General features: G+C 44.4%; 1 protein-coding gene across 1 annotated transcript in view; it reads left to right on the top strand.

The window, feature by feature from the left end:
* The window catches only part of LOC144679053 (dyslexia-associated protein KIAA0319-like), a 116,746-nt gene that overhangs the window by 50,762 nt on the left and 47,086 nt on the right, over nt 1-18,898 (top strand). Inside the window, exons 5-9 of the mRNA XM_078539313.1 lie at nt 4,005-4,092; nt 7,513-7,605; nt 8,584-8,716; nt 10,381-10,609; nt 13,988-14,111. Coding sequence (XP_078395439.1) covers nt 4,005-4,092; nt 7,513-7,605; nt 8,584-8,716; nt 10,381-10,609; nt 13,988-14,111 — 667 coding nt within the window. The remainder of the gene's footprint in view (nt 1-4,004; nt 4,093-7,512; nt 7,606-8,583; nt 8,717-10,380; nt 10,610-13,987; nt 14,112-18,898) is intronic.

The following is an 18,898-nucleotide window of genomic DNA, read 5'->3' as shown; positions in this document are numbered from 1 at the left end:
CGCACTGGAGCCCTTGCCCCGCACCCCACTGAAAGCCAGCCGGGAAAAAGCGACTTGCCTGTGCCCCAGCTCCCCTCGAATGCACAGTGCCTCATTCTGCAGGCAATGCTTTCAAGCCTGCGTGAGGTTGTGTGTGCTCACCTCCAAGTTTCCCTCAAAGTTCAGGTCACAAGGTGCACGCCTTTTAAAGGCAGTCACGAAGCACGCCGTTCTGAAGTCACGCTGACGTTGGCAGTAAATTTGATGTGGGGGGATGATTCCAGCAAGCAGGGCTTATAATTAGATGTAAATGTATTAAAATGCTGTTCCCGACGTCTGATGGCAGGAAATGTGGCCCGTCACTGATGGGTGGGTCACGACGGCCTAAAACCGATTTATGGCCTTCTCACCATATTGTCCCCCACCCCCTGCCATGATGCTCGATGCCAATGGGGCCAGAAATTTCCGACCTATGATTTGGATTGTACGTCAACTTTCCCCTACCAATAGAGGAAAAAAACCTTCTTTCTATGAGAGTCAGAGGAGCTGATTTTAATTGCTGCCCAGTGATACCAAATTGAATACCTCACTCACTGGCTAAATTAACTACACACTGGAGCCTTATAACCAGCAAATGAAATAAATTTCATATCCTGTCAGTCTGGCCTGTATTTCAAAGGTGGTGAAAAACCAGTGTCTAACTTACTGCTCCCAAAACAGTGTTTCTAGCAATAATTATATGCATGCAATTAGAGTGCTATTTAAAGCTGGATAACCTTTTATTCAGTACAGGATTTCTGTTTATATTGCTCTGATTCTCCAATATATGAGTAATAACGTGCTGAATAAAGACATTGGACAGAATTTCTGTGCCCGTTGGCGTTGGGCATGTTCGGCGGTGTGAGCGGACAATATGGCGAGAAGGCCAAAAATCGGTTTCACGATGTTGTGAAACCAGTTTGCAATCATCCGCTTTGCCTGTCAATGGCAGGCTGCAATTCCTGCCATCAGACGACAGGATACTCATTGTAATACATCTGCATATCATTATAAGCACAGCTCACTGGAATCATCCGAGCATGTCGGTGCATTTATAAGGCATGCACTTGGCGGGCTGCACTCTTCGCTTAGGACTTCAAGGTTTGTTTGCCTACCTTGTGTCGGGCAGCACTCTCAGTCATCAGCGCCAAGCTTTGCAGACAGCACCATATGACTTTCAAGGGGGTCTCATGGGCAGGTCTCTATCTACCAGAACAACTGTAAGGCGGGGGTGGCTTTTCAATGGTTGCAGGGCTGGAGCTTGCTTGGGGAAGGGGGAGAAGTGGCCTCAGGCAAGGGAAGAGGCTGCAGGTCAAGGCTGTATTGGGGAAGAGGGGTATCCCAGGACGTGTGTGTGGGAGCACAAGTTGATCTGTGCAAGTGGCTTCACGATGTTGAGGGTTGAGGAGGTAGTCTCTAGAGGAGACGAGGCCAGTTGGACGTGTGAGGGTGTGTGTGAGAGAGGGTGTGGTGATGTCCCTTGAGCTGACAGTGAGTGAGATGCCAGTGAATGTGTGATGGGCTTGAGTGTGTGAGTTTAGAGTGATGAGATGGTTGCCTTACTCTGGTGGCACGGATGAGATCATTCATCCTCTTTCTGCATTGGGTGGCCAACATCTCCTGTGCAGCATTGGCACTGATCACCACTACCATCGCCTACCAAGCTGGGATTGCTGGACCTCCTGTGGCCAGAGCAGGGGTAGAGGACATCACGGCGTCCAAAAGGCATTCCAGGGACGCATCCCTGAATCGGGGGGCTGCGGCCTTCTTGCCTTCGGGGCCATGTCTTCTGTGCAACAGTCCTGGACTGGAAGCACAGAGATTTATGTGTGGCTGCACTTTAAGTATGGCACCCGGAATGAGGAAGAGGTGAGGTGACGGTATCACGGACAAATGACTGCCCGCCTGCCCGACGTAGAGACGGCGTGTTTCCTGGGAATGCATGGTTAATGAGGCGGGATTAGGACGATACGGCATGAAAAGCCGCCATTGTGACTGGCGGGTAAAGCATTCATTTTCCTGCCCACTACTGCATTTAGTACAAATATGTGACGATTCTGCCCATTGTTTGTTGAAATTACTGTTGATGTAAAATTACTGAAAATTATTGAAATTATTGTAACCACTTTAGATGAATGTCTTCAACTGAATTCTGGACTGCCTGAAAATGGAAAGGAGGACTAATTAAACCCAACAAACTGTGTGTAAATGTCTGAAAATTTTGTATTCTTTATTCAGAGTGGTGAGAGTTTAGAGTATTGGGGTAATAGCATGTTTAAGGAGAAGCTAGATAAGTAAATGAGGGAGAAAGGAATTGAAGGATAATGAATGAGTGAAATGGAATAAGGTGAAAGGAGGTTCATGAGGCGTATAAATACCGGTACAGACCCATTGGGCTGAATAGCTTAACAGCATAATACTGCGGATGCTGGAAATCTAGAACAAAAACAAAAATACCTGGAAAAACTCAGCAGGTCTGACAGCATCTGCAGAGAGGGATACAGTTGACATTTCGAGTCCGTATGACCCTTCATCAGAACTAAGACATATAGAAATGAGATGAAATATAAGCTGGTAGAAGAGGATGAGACAGGAGAGCTCGATAGGGGGCCAGTGATAGGTGGAGGCCAAGAAGAGACTGCCAAAGATGTCATAGACAAAAGGACAAAGGGATGTTGACGGTGGTGATATTATCTAAAGAATGTGCTAATGGGGACATTAAGGCAAGCAAGCCAGTGGCAGATGGCCCCAGTGCGGGTGGGGTAGGGGGATGGGATCGAATTGGGCTAAAAGGCGGAGATGAAACAATAGATCGAAATAAATTTAAAAATAGGAGCGAAAAGAAAAAAAATATAGTTCTAAAAAATTTTATAAATTATTGGAAAAAGGGGGATCGGAAAGGGGGTGGGAATGGAGGAAAGAGTTCATGATCTGAAATTGTTGAACTCAATATTAAGCCTGGAAGACTGTAAAGTGCCTAGTCAGAAGATGAGGTGCTGTTCCTCCAGTTTGCATTGAGCTTCACTTGAACATTGCAGCAGGCCAAGGACAGACATGTGGGCATGAGAGCAGGGTGGAGTGTTGAAATGGCAGGCGATAGGGAGTCTGGGTCATGCTTGCGGACAGACCGAAGGTTTCCGCAAGGCGGTCACCCAGTCTGCTTTTGGTCTCTCCAATGCCTCCTCTACATTGGAGAGACCAAAAGCAGACTGGGTGACCGCCTTGCGGAAACCTTCGGTCTGTCCGCAAGCATGACCCAGACTCCCTGTCGCCTACCATTTCAACACCCCACCCTGCTCTCTTGCCCACATGTCCGTCCTTGGCCTGCTGCAATGTTCCAGTGAAGCTCAACGCAAACTGGAGGAACAGCACCTCATCATCTGACTAGGCACTTTACAATCTTCCGGACTTAATACTGAGTTCAACAATTTCAGATCATGAACTCTCTCCTCCATCCCCACCCCCTTTCCGATCCCCCTTTTTCCAATAATTTATAAAAATTTTTTAGAACTATATTTTTTTTCTTTTCCCTCCTATTTTTAAATTTATTTTGATCCATTGTTTCATCTCCACCTTTTGGCTAATTTCGATCCTTTCCCCCTACCCACACTCGGGACATCTGCCACTGGCTTGCTTCCCTTAATGTCCCCATTAGCACATCCTTTAGATAATATCAGCACCATCAACACCCCTTTGCCCTTTTGTCTATGACATCTTTGGCAGTCTCTTCTTGGCCTCCACCTATCACTGGCCCCCTATCGAGCTCTCCTGTCTCACCCCCTTCTACCAGTTTATATTTCATCTCATTTCTATATGTCTTAGTTCTGATGAAGGGTCATACGGACTCGAAATGTCAACTGTATCCCTCTCTGCAGATGCTGTCAGACCTGCTGAGTTTTTCCAGGTATTTTTGTTTTTGGGCTGAATAGCTTGTTCTATGCTGTAAAATTCTATGTTATTCTACGTAATCCTCTTTTCACTTTCAGTTGTCAGATGGCCTGTACGTTTTCAGAGTCTGTGTATCTGGAGATGGTGCTTATGGAGAAAGTTTTATCAACGTCACAGTGAAGCCTGGTAATAACTGACAACACTGTTTAGACAGCATCAAAAGAGGAACCATTTTGTCAGATCTTTTTCCTCTTCAGTTTGAACTAATCATCCTTGATTTAGTGGAGCTGATAGGATCCAACCTTGCCTTTCAGTCTATATCAAGAAAGTCATGAGAATGAATATAAACATCCTTTATATTTTCCTTCTACACTGAAGTTTTTCAAATGCTTCAAGTAATTAAATCAACCAGCACCATCTCATGACAGTGTTTGTAGGGAACCTGTGTATTATGGATTGTTGGTACCCATGGGAACAGTGCACTCATTAACATTTTCAATGATATTTTGAAATACATTAGCTTATGAACAATTATAGTTTATAGGCCTATAGTTTATAGTTGAAATGCTAATTCGGCTTACCTCATCAATTTTGTTGTTGCAAATAAAGCAAGTTACAAAACATCTGCACTACAGTTTAAATGTGGGCGAGTTTGAAGGAGAAGGTTTAATACTGTCAGCCATGGACCATGAATGTATTCAACTTTTTAAGTAACACAATCAGTGGGACTAGTAAGTATTGTAAGGAGGGCATTTTTTTCACATTGGTGCTCTGTAAATGTGGGAAAACTAATGACTTTTTAGATGCTTTTTACTGTCCACACCTTAGAAAAGGTTCTTTATAGGTTTAATGACAATCTTGTTTTGGTAATGGGATCATTCCCTGTATTTTATTAGTTGCACTTATACATATAAAATGGCCCAAGTTTTATTCAAAATATTTAAGTTGCCATTTTGAAGTAGGCTCAGCTTGATTCCATGACACTCCTGGCAGTTTCAATGTAGAAATGTGGCAGAATTCTAATTAAAGAAAGAAAGTGTTTTGCATTTTTATAGCACCTTTCATGATTTCACAATGTTCCAAGGTACTTTACAGTATTTTTGAAATGTGTTAACTGTTGTAATATGTCACAAATACAAAGAATCTGAATTATGTTTTGGGATTGTCTGTTTAATTTAAGGCAAAATAGAGTAGTGAGGGGGGGTCATGTGACCTTCAAATCCTGCTTGACAACAAGCCCGGGCGGCTTGGTTGCTATGGGGACAGTGAGGCCAGATTGGGTTACTGGGAAGAAGGTGCAAGTTGCTCAGACCTGTAAACAATGACCAGAGAAGCTATGCTGATGGTAGATAGACTTTTAGCCTCCAAGTCTCATGTTAGAAATATCAGACCTTATAAATGGTTATACTTTAAACTGCCTATTCATGTTCAAGATAGAAAGGAGTTGGCGTCTAAATTTAGCTAATTAGCATTTATACCCAGATACAAGGTCTAGATGATTCATGTTGCCATGGAGATAGGTTTTGAGAGGGGAAGAGACCATAACAAGCCAGGCAGTATCAGCTATCAGAGTTTTCTAAGATATCCCTGAACCTGACAGAAACGGGCCGTTCTGCAAGAATCTGAGACAGAGAGAGAGGCAGGCCAGCCAGTCTCTATTGTTCACCATGCAGAACGTAGGTGGGAGCTCAGCTCAAATTGAAAGGACCAAGTTCATGAGGATTTAAACAAGGCTTGAAGATTCAACTAGCTTTGGCTGGAGGGAGAAATCTCCAGGGTAACCCTCACCATGAAGGTCAGTTCGGGGATTAGAACTTACCCAGCTGAAAAAGGAAGCAAGCCATTGGGAGCTGAGAATAGCTTTGGACTAGTTCCTGGAGAATGAAATGTCCACTTAACGAACAAAGTATAACTGTGAAGGAGGATTTTCGATATTTTTAAAAGTCAAACTGAGGAAATTATTTCAGTAGGCAACTTGTACCTTGTACAACAGAAAAGTGTTTAGTCTAAAAACTTGAAATCTTGACATGTAATCCTTTTCGTCAGTGAAAGTTCAAATTTCAAGCTATTGGTGCCTACGGGGATCGTAACAAATGTAGGAAACACGGCAGCCAACATGTGCACAGCAAGGCCCCACAACTAGATAATCTGTTTTAATTATAATTGAAGGGTGAATGTTGGCCAGGACACCAGGGAGAACTGCCCTGCTCTTCTTTGAAATAGTGCTTTGAAATATTTTACATTCATCTGAGGGGGTAGACAGGTCTTCTGTCTAGTGTCTCATCCAAAAGATGGCAGGCAGAATCTTGTACCCTCCCCTGTGGTGAGTTTAGTGGTGCAAGGGGCATTTAATTAGGTAGGAGGGGGGCAGGTGGGGACCCCACCCCTTCTTGCCTATATCCCAGATAGGTCTGTGGTGGAAAGACAGGAACAGCCTTTCCTTCCTACCACCACCTGAGGCTCTTAAGTAGGCAGTTAACCCAGTGGAGGATAGGGGGCTCACCTTGTGGGGAGCACGACAAGACAACCATGAGGGGTTGCTTGTGGGCTCCCAGAGGGTCCCTCATTCAAAGGCATTCAGTGCCTGATCAAGGGACCTGGAATTGGGAAGTGCTGAGGGTGGGGGGGATAATAATCCCTTAGTACTGCACTGGGATGTCAACCTAGACTCAAGTCTCTGATGTGGGCCTTGAACCTAGAACTTTCTGACTCCAAGACAAGAATGCTACCAATTAAGTTATAACTGACACTTAAACATTATAGGGAAGATTTTCTCCCCGTCGTGCAGGCTGGGCAGGAGCAGCGGCGATTGGCTGCGCGCCGCCATTTTACGTGGTTGGGCCAGTTAAGGCCCGCCCAGCGTGACGTGCACCTGGAAGTGCTCAGCGCTCCCTATGTGGACAAGGTGGGGGGAGGGAGAGGGAGAGTCGGAGCCTGCGCTCTTTTGCGCATGCGTGCGAAATAGCACAGAAATCTCCCTGAGGCACAGAGCTGCCTCAGGGAGATTAATTTGATTGTGAAAAACTGAAAAAAAGATTTTAAAATTATTCTGACGTGTCCCCTCATGTGACAGTGTCACATGAGCTGAGGCATGTCTATGAATTTTATTAAAATTTATTATTAAAGTTATAAAACTTCATCCTGTCCGTGGATGAGGTTTCATGAGAAACGCGAAGGCCGCCTGGGCTCTTCGCCTGCCCGCCAACCTTGAGGTTGGACAGGCAGCCCAGAGAATCAGCTCAATTAGTTGTTAAATGGCCTTAATAGGCCTATGTAAGTTTGGTGGGCGCGCAGCCGACTCTGGTGCGTGCCCGCCGAACGGAAGATCGGAGAGATGTGCATTGACGTCGGGATGCACACCTGATGTCACCGCGCATCATTTTACGTGTCGGCGAGCGGGGCCCGCCTCCGCACGCCGACCAGAAGATTCAGACCTATGGCACAGAGCTAATGTGCATCAGTATACAGCATTAAGGAGAAAATAGCAATACACTGAAGCCATTAATGTTGCTGTTATAAAATTGTCCCACCGTGTCTTTTTATTTTAACATAAACAATGCAAGCAATGTGAGGCTCCTGCTGATGTGTTATATGTCTCTCCCAAAGCTCCTCGTGTCAATCAACCTCCGGTAGCCATCGCCTCTCCATGGGTACAAGAAGTTTCCCTGCCTACAACCTCAACATTTATTGACGGCAGCCGTAAGTAACATTATCATCAAAATAAATAAATACAATATCTATTTAAAAAGAGATTTAAAGGGCTATTAGCTTCCTGAAAAATTGTTGCGTGATCTACTCTTCTTCTGGATAGGAATCAGCCAGAAGACTGGAGAATCATGGCCATTATGGTGACAGCACACAAGCTATATGTTTCAGTGTAATATTATCTCATTATACCACTGAAAGAAAGAACTTGCATTTATATGGAGCTTTTCATCACTTTAGGATGTCCCAAAATGCATTACAGCTAGTAAAACACTCTTGAAGTGTAGTCACTGTTGTGATGTTGGAAATGCAACACTCCATCTGCGCACACCGGGTCTTAACAAATAGCAGTGAGATAAATACCAAGATAATTTTTGTGTGTTGGTTAAGAGATAATGGTTGGCCAGGATATCAGACAAAATTCCCCTACTCTTTGAACAGTGTCATGGAATCTTTTACATCCTGCTGAGAGAGCAGACAAAGCCTCTGTTTAAGGTTTTATCTGAAAGACAGCTCCTGTGATGATGCAGCACTCCCTTGGTATTGTACAAAAATGTTAGCCTACATTATGGATTCGAGTCTCTGGTGTGGGATTTGAACCCAGAATTTTCTGACTGTGAGGTGAGAGTGCTACTAACCGAGCCTTGCTGACACAGTGCAAAAGGTTTATCAAGCTCTTTTTCATGGAGACTGTTGCTCTTTAAGCAATTGTGTAAGAAAATCTTTAAGAAGAAAATAACATTTGCCATTTTTTTTCAATCTTCAAACACCGGTTCTTTATGCAGGCAGTTGCTTTAAAAGATATCACTTATTTCTTACTGAAGCCTCAATTGATCACAGTACATATTTGGGGGGTGGGGGGAACACATTTTCAGGCCATTCTTAGTCAGAGGTTACCATATTAACTTTTCTTGTGCTACATTTACAAAGTCAGTCATTGGGATTGATGCTGTGGAACATCCTTTCCTTCAGAAAGTACTGATGATGACAGGATCATAAGCTATCGCTGGGAGGAGATTAAGGGTCCCCTGCGAGTGCAGAAGGCATCAGCCAACGCTGCCATCCTCCATTTGTCCAACCTAGTGACTGGTAACTACACCTTTAGGTAATACAGCCTATTACTCGATGAGACTGCTGCTGTTTTGTTTTGTTGTATTGCTGGGGGTTTTGTTTCTACTTGTGTACTGATTCCTTTTAACTAAATACCAAGGGAATAAAAATGATATTGTTATGAACAGTGTATGTATGTGATTAATGTACAGAGAGGTCTACTTTGTCAGGTTGATAACAGAATCATCAGCCATCAAACGGCACTGCAGAATTGTTGAATTCTCAGTGCTGTCCCAAGTAAAGAATGCCCCAAGTCCCATTTCACATCGGAGTCTGTGTCTCTGCTTCTACTGTGCCCAAATGGTAGGTACTCCTTAAGACAGTACATTTTAAGCTCCAAGGTGTGGATCCCAGTGGGAGATTGGAAAATTAGATGTCAAGGTCAATGCAGCTGATCAACTCCATTTCTTGTTTTCTGACATTCACTTTATGAATATAAAATCTCACAGAAGCCACTAACCCCCAGGCCCTCAAGTCCAAATATGCACATATGGTGCATAAAACTCTTGCCTTGGGCGTGTAAATTCATGGAATCTTGTAATAATACAAGTATTTATTTTAACACTTTGTCGATGCACATACCAGAGACTAATGATCCATCTTCAACACTATTGTTAATCTGCAGCCAAGCTCTTTGGTTCCCTCCAAGCCCGAACTCTGGGTCCCAAATTTTTCAAGCACCAGGCTTTAGCACTTTGCCTCCCAGGTTAGTACCTTCCGACCCAAGCCCTGGCTCTTCACTCCCTTATGTGAAAGCAACAGGGTAATGCATGTCCCAGTCCTCCGCTTACAGAGAGAATGGAGCTACTTTTTCCGATTTGCCTCCTGGTCTTTGTGACATGGAGGAGGAAAAGTAAAAGATGTAAGACCTATAGGAAATAGAGAGGCATATATACATGAAGAAATAGTTAATAACTACATACAGAAAGAACCACACAGAATAAGGAACATACACAGAAGTGGGGATGTACAGATGACGAAAGGCTTCTAGAAAGGGAGTGAAAACGGAATTGTGGATGAACTTGAGTTGACAAAAAATAGTGAGAGATGCAGAGAAAGTGAGCGAGAAAAAGAGACAAAGGAGAAGACAAGTAATTGAAATAAGTAAGACAAACAGTGTAAGAACAGATAGATACTTTAAACTTTGCCAAGGCCCCAGGAGATGAACCATCTTACTGATGAGTTTTGTTTCTGTATGAAGCAAACTAGAATTCCTATTACCTTTTTGATAGGTTAGTCACATGGTACTATCTATGACACGTTTAATGAGAACAAATCAGATTCTGCAACTGGGAGAAGTAATGATTCTGAAGCCAATTCCATTTGTTGTTTCCAGAAATTGTGCACATTCATGCACGTGAAAAATGGGAAAACACGTTAAAATATACCACAGCATGGAGGGGGAAAATATGACCTTTTAAGAAAGAGCTTATATTTATATTGCACCTTTATGTTGTTTCACAGCTGGTGAATTACTTTTGAAGTGTAATTATAGTCAACAGAAGACACCAGAGCCAATTTGTGCACAAATGCCACAGGCAGCAATAAGATGAATGATTAGATGCTTTTGGAGAGAATGTCTGACTGTATTTCATTATGGACTAATAGCAAATACGAGAGCTAGTGTAAGATGTAACCTCTATCATACTTGTTTTCTAGACTCACGGTACTTGACTCAGATGGGGCTGAGAACTCGACAACTGCCATGGTGATTGTCAGCAGACCAGTGGATTATCCACCCATAGCAAATGCTGGTCCAAATCAGGCAATAACCCTACCTTGTAATAGCATCACTCTGAATGGAAACCAGAGCAACGATGATTATCAGATTGTAAACTACGAGTGGTCACTTAGTCCGAACAGCAAGGGCAAGGTGGTTGCAATGCAGGTCAGTCCTATTGGTGTTTCTGCAACCTGCTTTAACATGTTCTGTCAGGAACATGGACAACTGTTTTGCATGAATTGAAAGTAGACTGAAGGACAATTTAAGAGCTAGGAAAAGCAAAGATGCATTGTATCCCACATTTCCTAAAATGAAAAGAAATAATAATTGTAACAATTATACAATGTAGAACATGGTGTGAACTGGGTAGGTTTTGATGGGTAAAACAGGCGACAGCAAATTGGCAGGCCAGCACTTTACAACTTTCACATTTTATTTCAATGGGCCAATTTCAGGTCATGGTATTCACCCCCAATCCCCCTCGCTGACAAACTACAAGCCAGCATCTTCCTAGTGTTCAGGATGTCCAGTGGAAAGAGGCTTTAGGTGCCATGAATATGCAAATCAGGATCCCAATGTCTGTTTCAGCCCCAGCCTTGAGTTGTAAACTTCCCCTCAGTTTCTCTGGGTCTACAGTAGTCCTTGAAGGGACTACATGAACCCAATGACAAAAGGATTGTCAACATTTATAATTAAATGAATGCGGAACCAGGAGGCAGACTCTTGCCCTTCTTGACTTCACAGTAATAGCGGGCTGCTGCTGGTGTACGCAGATCATTATATTTTTTGCAAATGGAGCCCAAAACCCAATTTCCAGCGAGTCTCAGGGAAACATCTGGCACATATTCAAATCACTGCCTATTTTGCATCTGTTTCTGATGTTACACAAATTTCTCGGCTGTTAATTCTGCACACAGATCTGCTTCACCTGATCTCAAGCGCATGTACCTGATGGTGAATAATGGATGAAAAATAATCAGTTTTTTAACATCGACACCCCTAATCTCTATGAGCATTATATCATCATATAAAATTAAAAGAAAACAAGCACTTGAATTTATATCACACCTTTCACAACCACAGGATGTTCCAATATACTTTATAGGCTTGTTAGCAAAATTGAAGCCGTGAGATAAAAGGGCAATAGCAACATGGGTACAAAGCTGGCTAAGGAATAGGAAAAGAGGGTTGTGGTGAATGGTTGTTTATCCGCCTGGAGGGAGATAAACCCCAGTGTTGTTCTCCAATGTTTAGTACCACAGGATCACTGCTATTTTTGATTTACATTAATGATTTGAACTTGGGGGTAAAGGGTACACCTTCGAAATTTGCAGATGACATGAAACTGGAAGTGTAGTAAACAGTGAGGAAGATAAGAGAAGAGAAGGCTGAGAGCAGTGCAGACACGATGGGCTGAATGGCCTCCTTCTGTGCTGTAAGAATTCTGTGATGCTGTGCATAGAATTCAAGAGAACATAGGCTGGTAGAATGGGTGAACACATAGCAGATGAAATATACTGCAGAATATTTTGAGGTAATGCATTTGGGTAGGAAGAATGAGGAAAGACAGTACAATTTAAATGGTATGATGTTAAAGCAAGTGCAAGGAGAGAGAGACCTAGGGGGTCTTTGTGCACTAACTTTTGAACATGGCAGGACAGGTTAACAAAGTAGTTAACAAAGTATATGGCATCCTGGGCTTTATAAATAGAAGCATGAAGTACAAAAACTAGGGAGCTGTCTTAAACCTGCATGAAACACTAGTTCAGCATGTGTCTAATTCTGGGCACCACACTTCTAAGGAAGGAGAGGGTACAGAAGAGATTTACTGGAATGTTTACAGGGATGGGGGATTACAATTGCGTGGATAGGCTGGAGGCACTGAAATTATTTTCCTTGGAGTGGAAAATAGTAAGAAGAAATTAGATGGACTAAACTATGTAAGGTTTAAATAGAATAAAAGAGAAACTGTTTCCAATAACTGAAAGCTGAAATAACTGCAAGGTCAATAACTAGAGGGCGCAGACTTAAAGTAATTGGCAGAAGAAACAATAATCTTCAAAAGGAAGTTGGATAAGTACTTGAAGGGGGAAAAATTTGCAAGTGTATGGAGAAAGTCCCAATCCTTGGCTCTAACAGGATAGCTTTTTGAAAGAGGCAGCACAGGCTTGATGGGTGGAGTGGCCCCCCCTCCTCTACTGTGCTAATCTATGGAATGATTTACAGTCAGTGTAGTCACTTTTGAAATGTAGGAAAATGGTTATGATGTCTGCATTCTGATTGGGTGAATTTATTAAACTGATTCAAGATACATGTTTGAAAATATCATTAATGTAAAAGCCAATCATGTACTTTGCATGTACAAAATCATCATATGCGATCTCCAGTAAATTGCACAGATGTGATTTCATTAGAAGCGTTGCTTAATATTGTCTTGCTCTTTACATATCGACAGAAGAATAGATGTTGAAAGCACAGAGGAAGCTATTTGGCCAATTGTGATTTTATCAAGAATAATCCAAATCTAATCCCACTGCCCTGCTGTTACCTCATAGCCCTATATCATGATCTCTTTCAAATGTTTACCCCATTTTACCTTAAAAGATGAAATGGTCTCTGCTTCAGTCATTCGCCGTGGCAAAGCATTTCGTGCTCAAATTTATCCCAACCCCTCCTCATCCTCTGTGATAATTTTAAATTGATGATTTCTTGCCACTGACTCCTCAATCAGAGGAAGTATTCTTTCACTATTCACCGTGTCAAAACCCTTCGTAATTTTACAAACCTCTATTAACTGTCCACACAGTCCTCTTCGCCCCAATAGAGAGAGCCCCAGCTGCTCAAGTTTTCCTCGTAACTCTCAATATTGGTCTCCATATTACAGAAAGGATTTTGAGGCATTGGTGAAGGTGCAAAAAAGATTCGCTAGGACATATCAGAACAGAGAGGGTACAACTATCAAGAGAAGATTGAGAACTGACCTGATGGAGGTCTTTATAATTGAGAGGGTAGACATAGGGCATGTCCAAAGCTATGTGCCATAAATATAAAATGGTCACTAATAAATCAACAAAGAACTCAGAAGAAACTTATTTACTCATAGTGCTGAGAATGTGGAACTTGCCACCACATGGAGTGGTTGAGGCAAATAGAAAATATGCATTTAAGGTAAGCTAGGCAAGCACATGAGGGAGAAAAGAATAGAGGGATATTTTGATGATGGAATAAAGTGGGAGATGGCCTATGTAGAGCGTAAAGGCACACACCTGTTTGGCTGAATATGCGGTTTCTGTGCTATAGAAATCCAATGTTTTTGTATATAAGTGCCCATTCTTCTGGTGAATCTACATTGTATACTTACTACGATGGAGTGCACAAAACTGCTCACTATACATTTAATTGTGATATAACTAATGCCGTGTACAAATTTATCATTACTCTTGTGCCTTTACTTTTCGTATTCATTTAGCAGAGCTGGAATTCAGGAAAGCTTTACTCGCACCTTATTAAACTGGGATTGTAAATTGCAATTCTTTTGTCCAGGGTGTGCGGACACCTCACCTCCAGTTGTCAGCGATGCAGGAAGGGGATTACACATTCCAGCTGACCGTAACAGACTCCGCTGGGCAGCAGTCCTCAACTGAGGTTACAGTCATTGTACAGCCTGGTGAGTATCCAATAGAAAGCTACCTGACTCTCTGTTGATGGTGCTCATTGAAAGGCAGCTTTACCCCAGAAATCTGGAACCAAATCTGTTCAGAAATGTTTTTTTTGTGTTGACTTCTTGGACCTTAGAAGAATTCTGCCAGTTAGTGCCCTAAAGTGTTGCTGCTGGTGGGAAGGAGATGACACTACTTCCTTTCAGAAGCAATGCACCTGTCAATAAGGTCACCAATGGAAGTTTCAAATGACCACGTTGCATAAAAGTCAAGAGTGGTTGTGAACTTTACAGTCATTGCTAATGTAGTGCCAATGGGGGAGGTGGGCTAGAGGTTGGGTTGCAGCATGAGGCAAATTCAGTGGTTGCCCCCTGTGCAAAATGTAGCCTCTAGCAGCACTGTATCTGGGGCAACTGGAGGTTTATACCACACATTAGGAAAGTTGTCAAGGCCTTGGAGAATGTGCAGAGGAGATTTACCAGAATGGTGACAGGGATGAGGGTCTTCAGTTACGAGAGACTGCAGAAGCTGGAGCTGGTTTCCTTAGAGCAGAGAAAGTTAAGAGGAGATTTGATACAGGTGTTCAAAGTCATGAAGGATTTCAGTGGAGTAAATAAGGGGAAACCATTTCTAGTGGCAGATAGTTTGGTAACCAGAGAATACAGCTTCAGGAAGAGTGAACCAGAAGCAACAGAAGGAGCCTTTTTTTTTATACAGCAAGTTGTTATGATCTTGAATGAACTGCCTGACGGGGTGGCAGAAAGAGATTCATTTGTAATATTCAAAAGAGAACTAGATAAATGCTTGAAGGGAAAAAATGACAGGGCTAAGGAACAGGGGAGTGTGATTAATTGAATAGTGCTGACCAAAGAGTCAGCAATGACATGTTAGGCCGGACGCCCTCCTGTGTTGTATGTTTCTATTATTTTAGCATCATACAATGAGTATGTGTCCTTTTCTTGTTCGTATTTGTAGTATTTTAAAAACATTCTAATTTTAATTTTAATCTGCCGCTGTCCCACCCACTTACAAGGAGGAGGGACTTCAATTAGATAGAGAGACTAGAGAAGTTGGAATTGTTTTCCTTAGAACAGAAAAGGTTAAGGGGAGATCGAATAGATGCCTTCAAAATTCTGAAGGGTGTTGATAGGGTAGATAGGGAGAAATTGTTTCCACAGGCCGGAGGGTCAGTATCCAGAGGACACAGGTTTAAGGTAATTGCCAAAAGAAACAGAGTGGAGATGTAAATATTTTTGTGCAGTTTTGTGACCTGGAATGCACAGTATGTTGGAATCACAAACGTGCGCTGCTTCACAACTACCTATTGCTGCCCTGCTTTCACTAAAGAAAAATAAAGAGAAGTGGTTGGTTGCAAACTTCACACCAAATGGTGCAGAAGCTGAAGTGTTTGATAATGGCCATAAATTACACCATTGTCTCCCCATTTGCATATACTTGCTTAAATATGACCTCTTTAAGGACTGGGAAATGGTTTGGCCATTGTAATAGATGGAGTTCTAGCAGAAACAAATTCCCTAATACAAATAAAACACTGTGGATGCTGGAACTCTGAAATATAAACAAAAAAAGCTGGATCTATTCAGATCTGGCAGCATCTGTGTAAAGAGATACACGGATTTTCCGTGCCTGCTGGCATCGGGCGTGTTCAGTGGTGTGAGCAGACAATATGGCTTGATCGCTTTCACAATGGCGTGAAACCAATTCGCAATTGCCATCGGATGTTGGGAACCTCATTGTAATACACCAGCATATCATTGTTAGGCCAGCCCGCTGGAATTGACCTCCCGCCCCAACCCGCTGGATAACAGGCCTGCACTTGGAGGGCTGCACTTTGAGGGGAACTCAGAGGTGAGCACACAGTAAAGTTGTGCAGCGCTTGCCAGGCTCGCCTGTTGGACATCAAGCTTGAGGGGCATTGGGGGGTTGGGGTTTGGGGCAGTCCAGCCATTGAGGCCACTTTGGGGGGTCGTGTAAAGGGCAGTCCTGCTGTTGAGGCGCCATGTGGGGGTGGGCAAGGGCTGCCTTGCAGTTGAGGCGACTTGTGGGGGGCAGTGCGGGGGTGCAAGGGCTACCCTGCCGTTGAATATAGCGCACAAGCATTTGGGATGGGGCGGGGTAGGGCGAGGGAGGGAAATGGCCATGCATTAGGGAAACCTGTATAAATTGACCTCTGCAAATGAGACAGTTCAGGCGCAGCCACATTGATATGTTTGGAGTCGGGCTTCTAATTTATCTGCTCACTCAAACAATGCAGAGGCATCAATGTGCCATCAAGCGCTCCAAAGCACCAAAGTGGGGTTCCCTCGGGCACAGACTGCAAAGTCATGAGCGTTTTAGTGGACTGCAGAACAGTTGGACGACTGCACACGTTGTACAATCTCCTTGCTAAAGCTGGCCATGGAGCAGTCACTGCTGGAGGCGCACACAGCCCCTTGCAGTGTCAGCATCACGGTTTGGACCAGTCTCCCCTATGGTTCAAGCCAACAGTGTAGCCTTGCAGCACAGGTTACAAGAATGCCTGCGCCTGAGCTGAGAGTACAGCATGCAGTCCAACAGGCAAAGCTGCTGCCAATCTGTCCGGTGGAGTGGGGTAGAGGTGGTCGGGTTTCAGGCAGCCGTACAGCGCACTCATTTCTGGCCATCCAGGTGGTGGCCAGCGCTCTCCAAGAAGCGTTAAGGGGCCTTCAGACTTAACCAGGACAGGTTCTTAGTACACCCATGCTAACCACATGTCTCTCTCTTTCATCCTGCAGGAGGAATACATCAGGATCATGGAACCTGGTGAACTAGCTGTATGCCTGATGGCCTACAGGGAGTGAAGACAACAGAGGAGAGAGTGACTGAGGCTTCTGGGTGCGCAGAGGCAGGAGCAGCAACCTCAGGAAGAAAGGGCGGCTGGGGCTCCTGTACATGCCACTGAAGCACCACAGCGAGCCGTCACTGGTCATCACCTAGTAACATCCAGGGTCTATAGATGCCGCCTTTCATTCCTGCAGATGACCGAGAAACAGTGTCGTCAAAGACTGCTCGTGTCTAGGGAACTGTTCGGTCACATCTGCCACTTACTGCAGGATTTGGCTCCATGGGAGGGCGTCCACTGCCAGTGGCCATGAGAGTGACTATGACGCTCAATTTCTACACCATTGGCTCCAGATCTCGGGATTTGCCCAGATCTTGGGTTTCCCACAGGTTCAGGGTGCGATCGACTGCACTCATGGCGCTGAGATCTCCATCACAACACACAGTGAGCTATAACAACCGCAAGGGCTTCCACTCTCTGAATGTTCAGCTGGCCTGCGACCATCACAAACGCATCCTACAGGTCTGCACACAATTCCCAGGGAGGGTCCACAACTCCTACATCCTTAGCAGGTCTCAGATCCCTGGCGGCGGCCTCAGACTGCAGCAGAGCAACGGTATAACGAGGCTCATGCCATGACACGGACTTTGGTGGAGCAAACAATAGGCATTTTGAAAATGAGGTTCTAGTGCCTCGACAGGTCAGGTGGAGCACTGCAATACAGTCCACTGAGGGTGTCGCGCTTCATCTTGCTGAGCACTACATAACCTAGCGCTCCAACGGGGGGAGGACCTGGCTGAGGAGGAGAAGGAAGAGCTGCATCTCTCCTCTGAAGAGGGGGATGTCCCTCTTTCAGAAGGGAAAATAACGGTGATGAGGTTCTCGAAGGTGAGGATGCCGACAATGAGGGCATTGCACTGTCCAGACAAGGCAAGCGCACTCAGGAGGCCCTCATAGCTGCAAGATTCATGTAGGATGATGACGAGATGCAGTGAAGACAGTCTTGACATCCTCACCTCTACCTGTGAACGTTTGACTCCTGTGTGGCTGATAGCAACACACATGCTCTCAGTCTCAGGCTCATGTCATGGAAACGCAGTGGAGGCACCAATAGTTGCTAGGTTCGAGGAGGATGATGATGACATGTAGTGAGGACACTTCATATATATTCACACAGCATCTGTGAACGTCTGACTCCTGTCTGACTGAGGACAGCTCGCTTGTGCTCTGTGATCAGGGTCATATGAAACTTTAAATTAATCTGATCCTTTGTCAGCTTTCAGCACCTGTCCCCTTCAGGAGCACACTGTCACCAGACACAGATGCTGAAGAGATGGGGGCCAGCCCCATCTTAAAGATGCTGAGAGCACACAGAGAGAATGACGGAACTCTGTGACGCCTGTCCATAACACTCTGGCAGCAATGACAAGCACCATTGAGGTGCAGGCATCACTAATGTGTCCAGTGAGTGTGAAGATGAACCATCACTTTGGTCTGAAGGTTACACACTGCACAGGGAAGAGACCCTGGATTGAGACACCTGCCTTTGGTTTCACATCTGAGTGACACAAACACTGCTCATCATAACAAGGAGACATAGGCAAGGAGACATTGTTGGGAGTTTATTTACAATAGTGAACATTATGTACAAGTGATTAACACCAATGCCCAGGCTGTGAAACTACATATTCTTAACCTTCCTAATCCTGCCGCTACGTCTTGGTGCTCCCCCGACATCCACAGCAGAGGTGGAGGCAGCCTGCTGACTGCTACGCCCTGTCTGTGATGACTTTGGTGAGTGTCCTCTGGGGGGGCTGAGACTTGGAGGGCCCTGGTCTGCTTTCAGGATCTTGCTGTGGACCAGCTACACCCTCTTCGGCCTGTGGAGCTGGGGCTGCAGGGGTCAAAGGGAGAGGGGATTTGGATCGGCTGGATACTCCTGGTGTCACCTGGGTAGATGGCCCCAGGGTGTTG

This window comes from Cetorhinus maximus, chromosome 3 (genome assembly GCF_964194155.1).
Source record: "Cetorhinus maximus chromosome 3, sCetMax3.hap1.1, whole genome shotgun sequence".
NCBI classification, from domain to species: domain Eukaryota; kingdom Metazoa; phylum Chordata; class Chondrichthyes; order Lamniformes; family Cetorhinidae; genus Cetorhinus; species Cetorhinus maximus.
The sequence above is the reverse complement of the archived record's forward strand: the minus strand, read 5'-3'. Positions and strand labels throughout refer to the sequence as shown.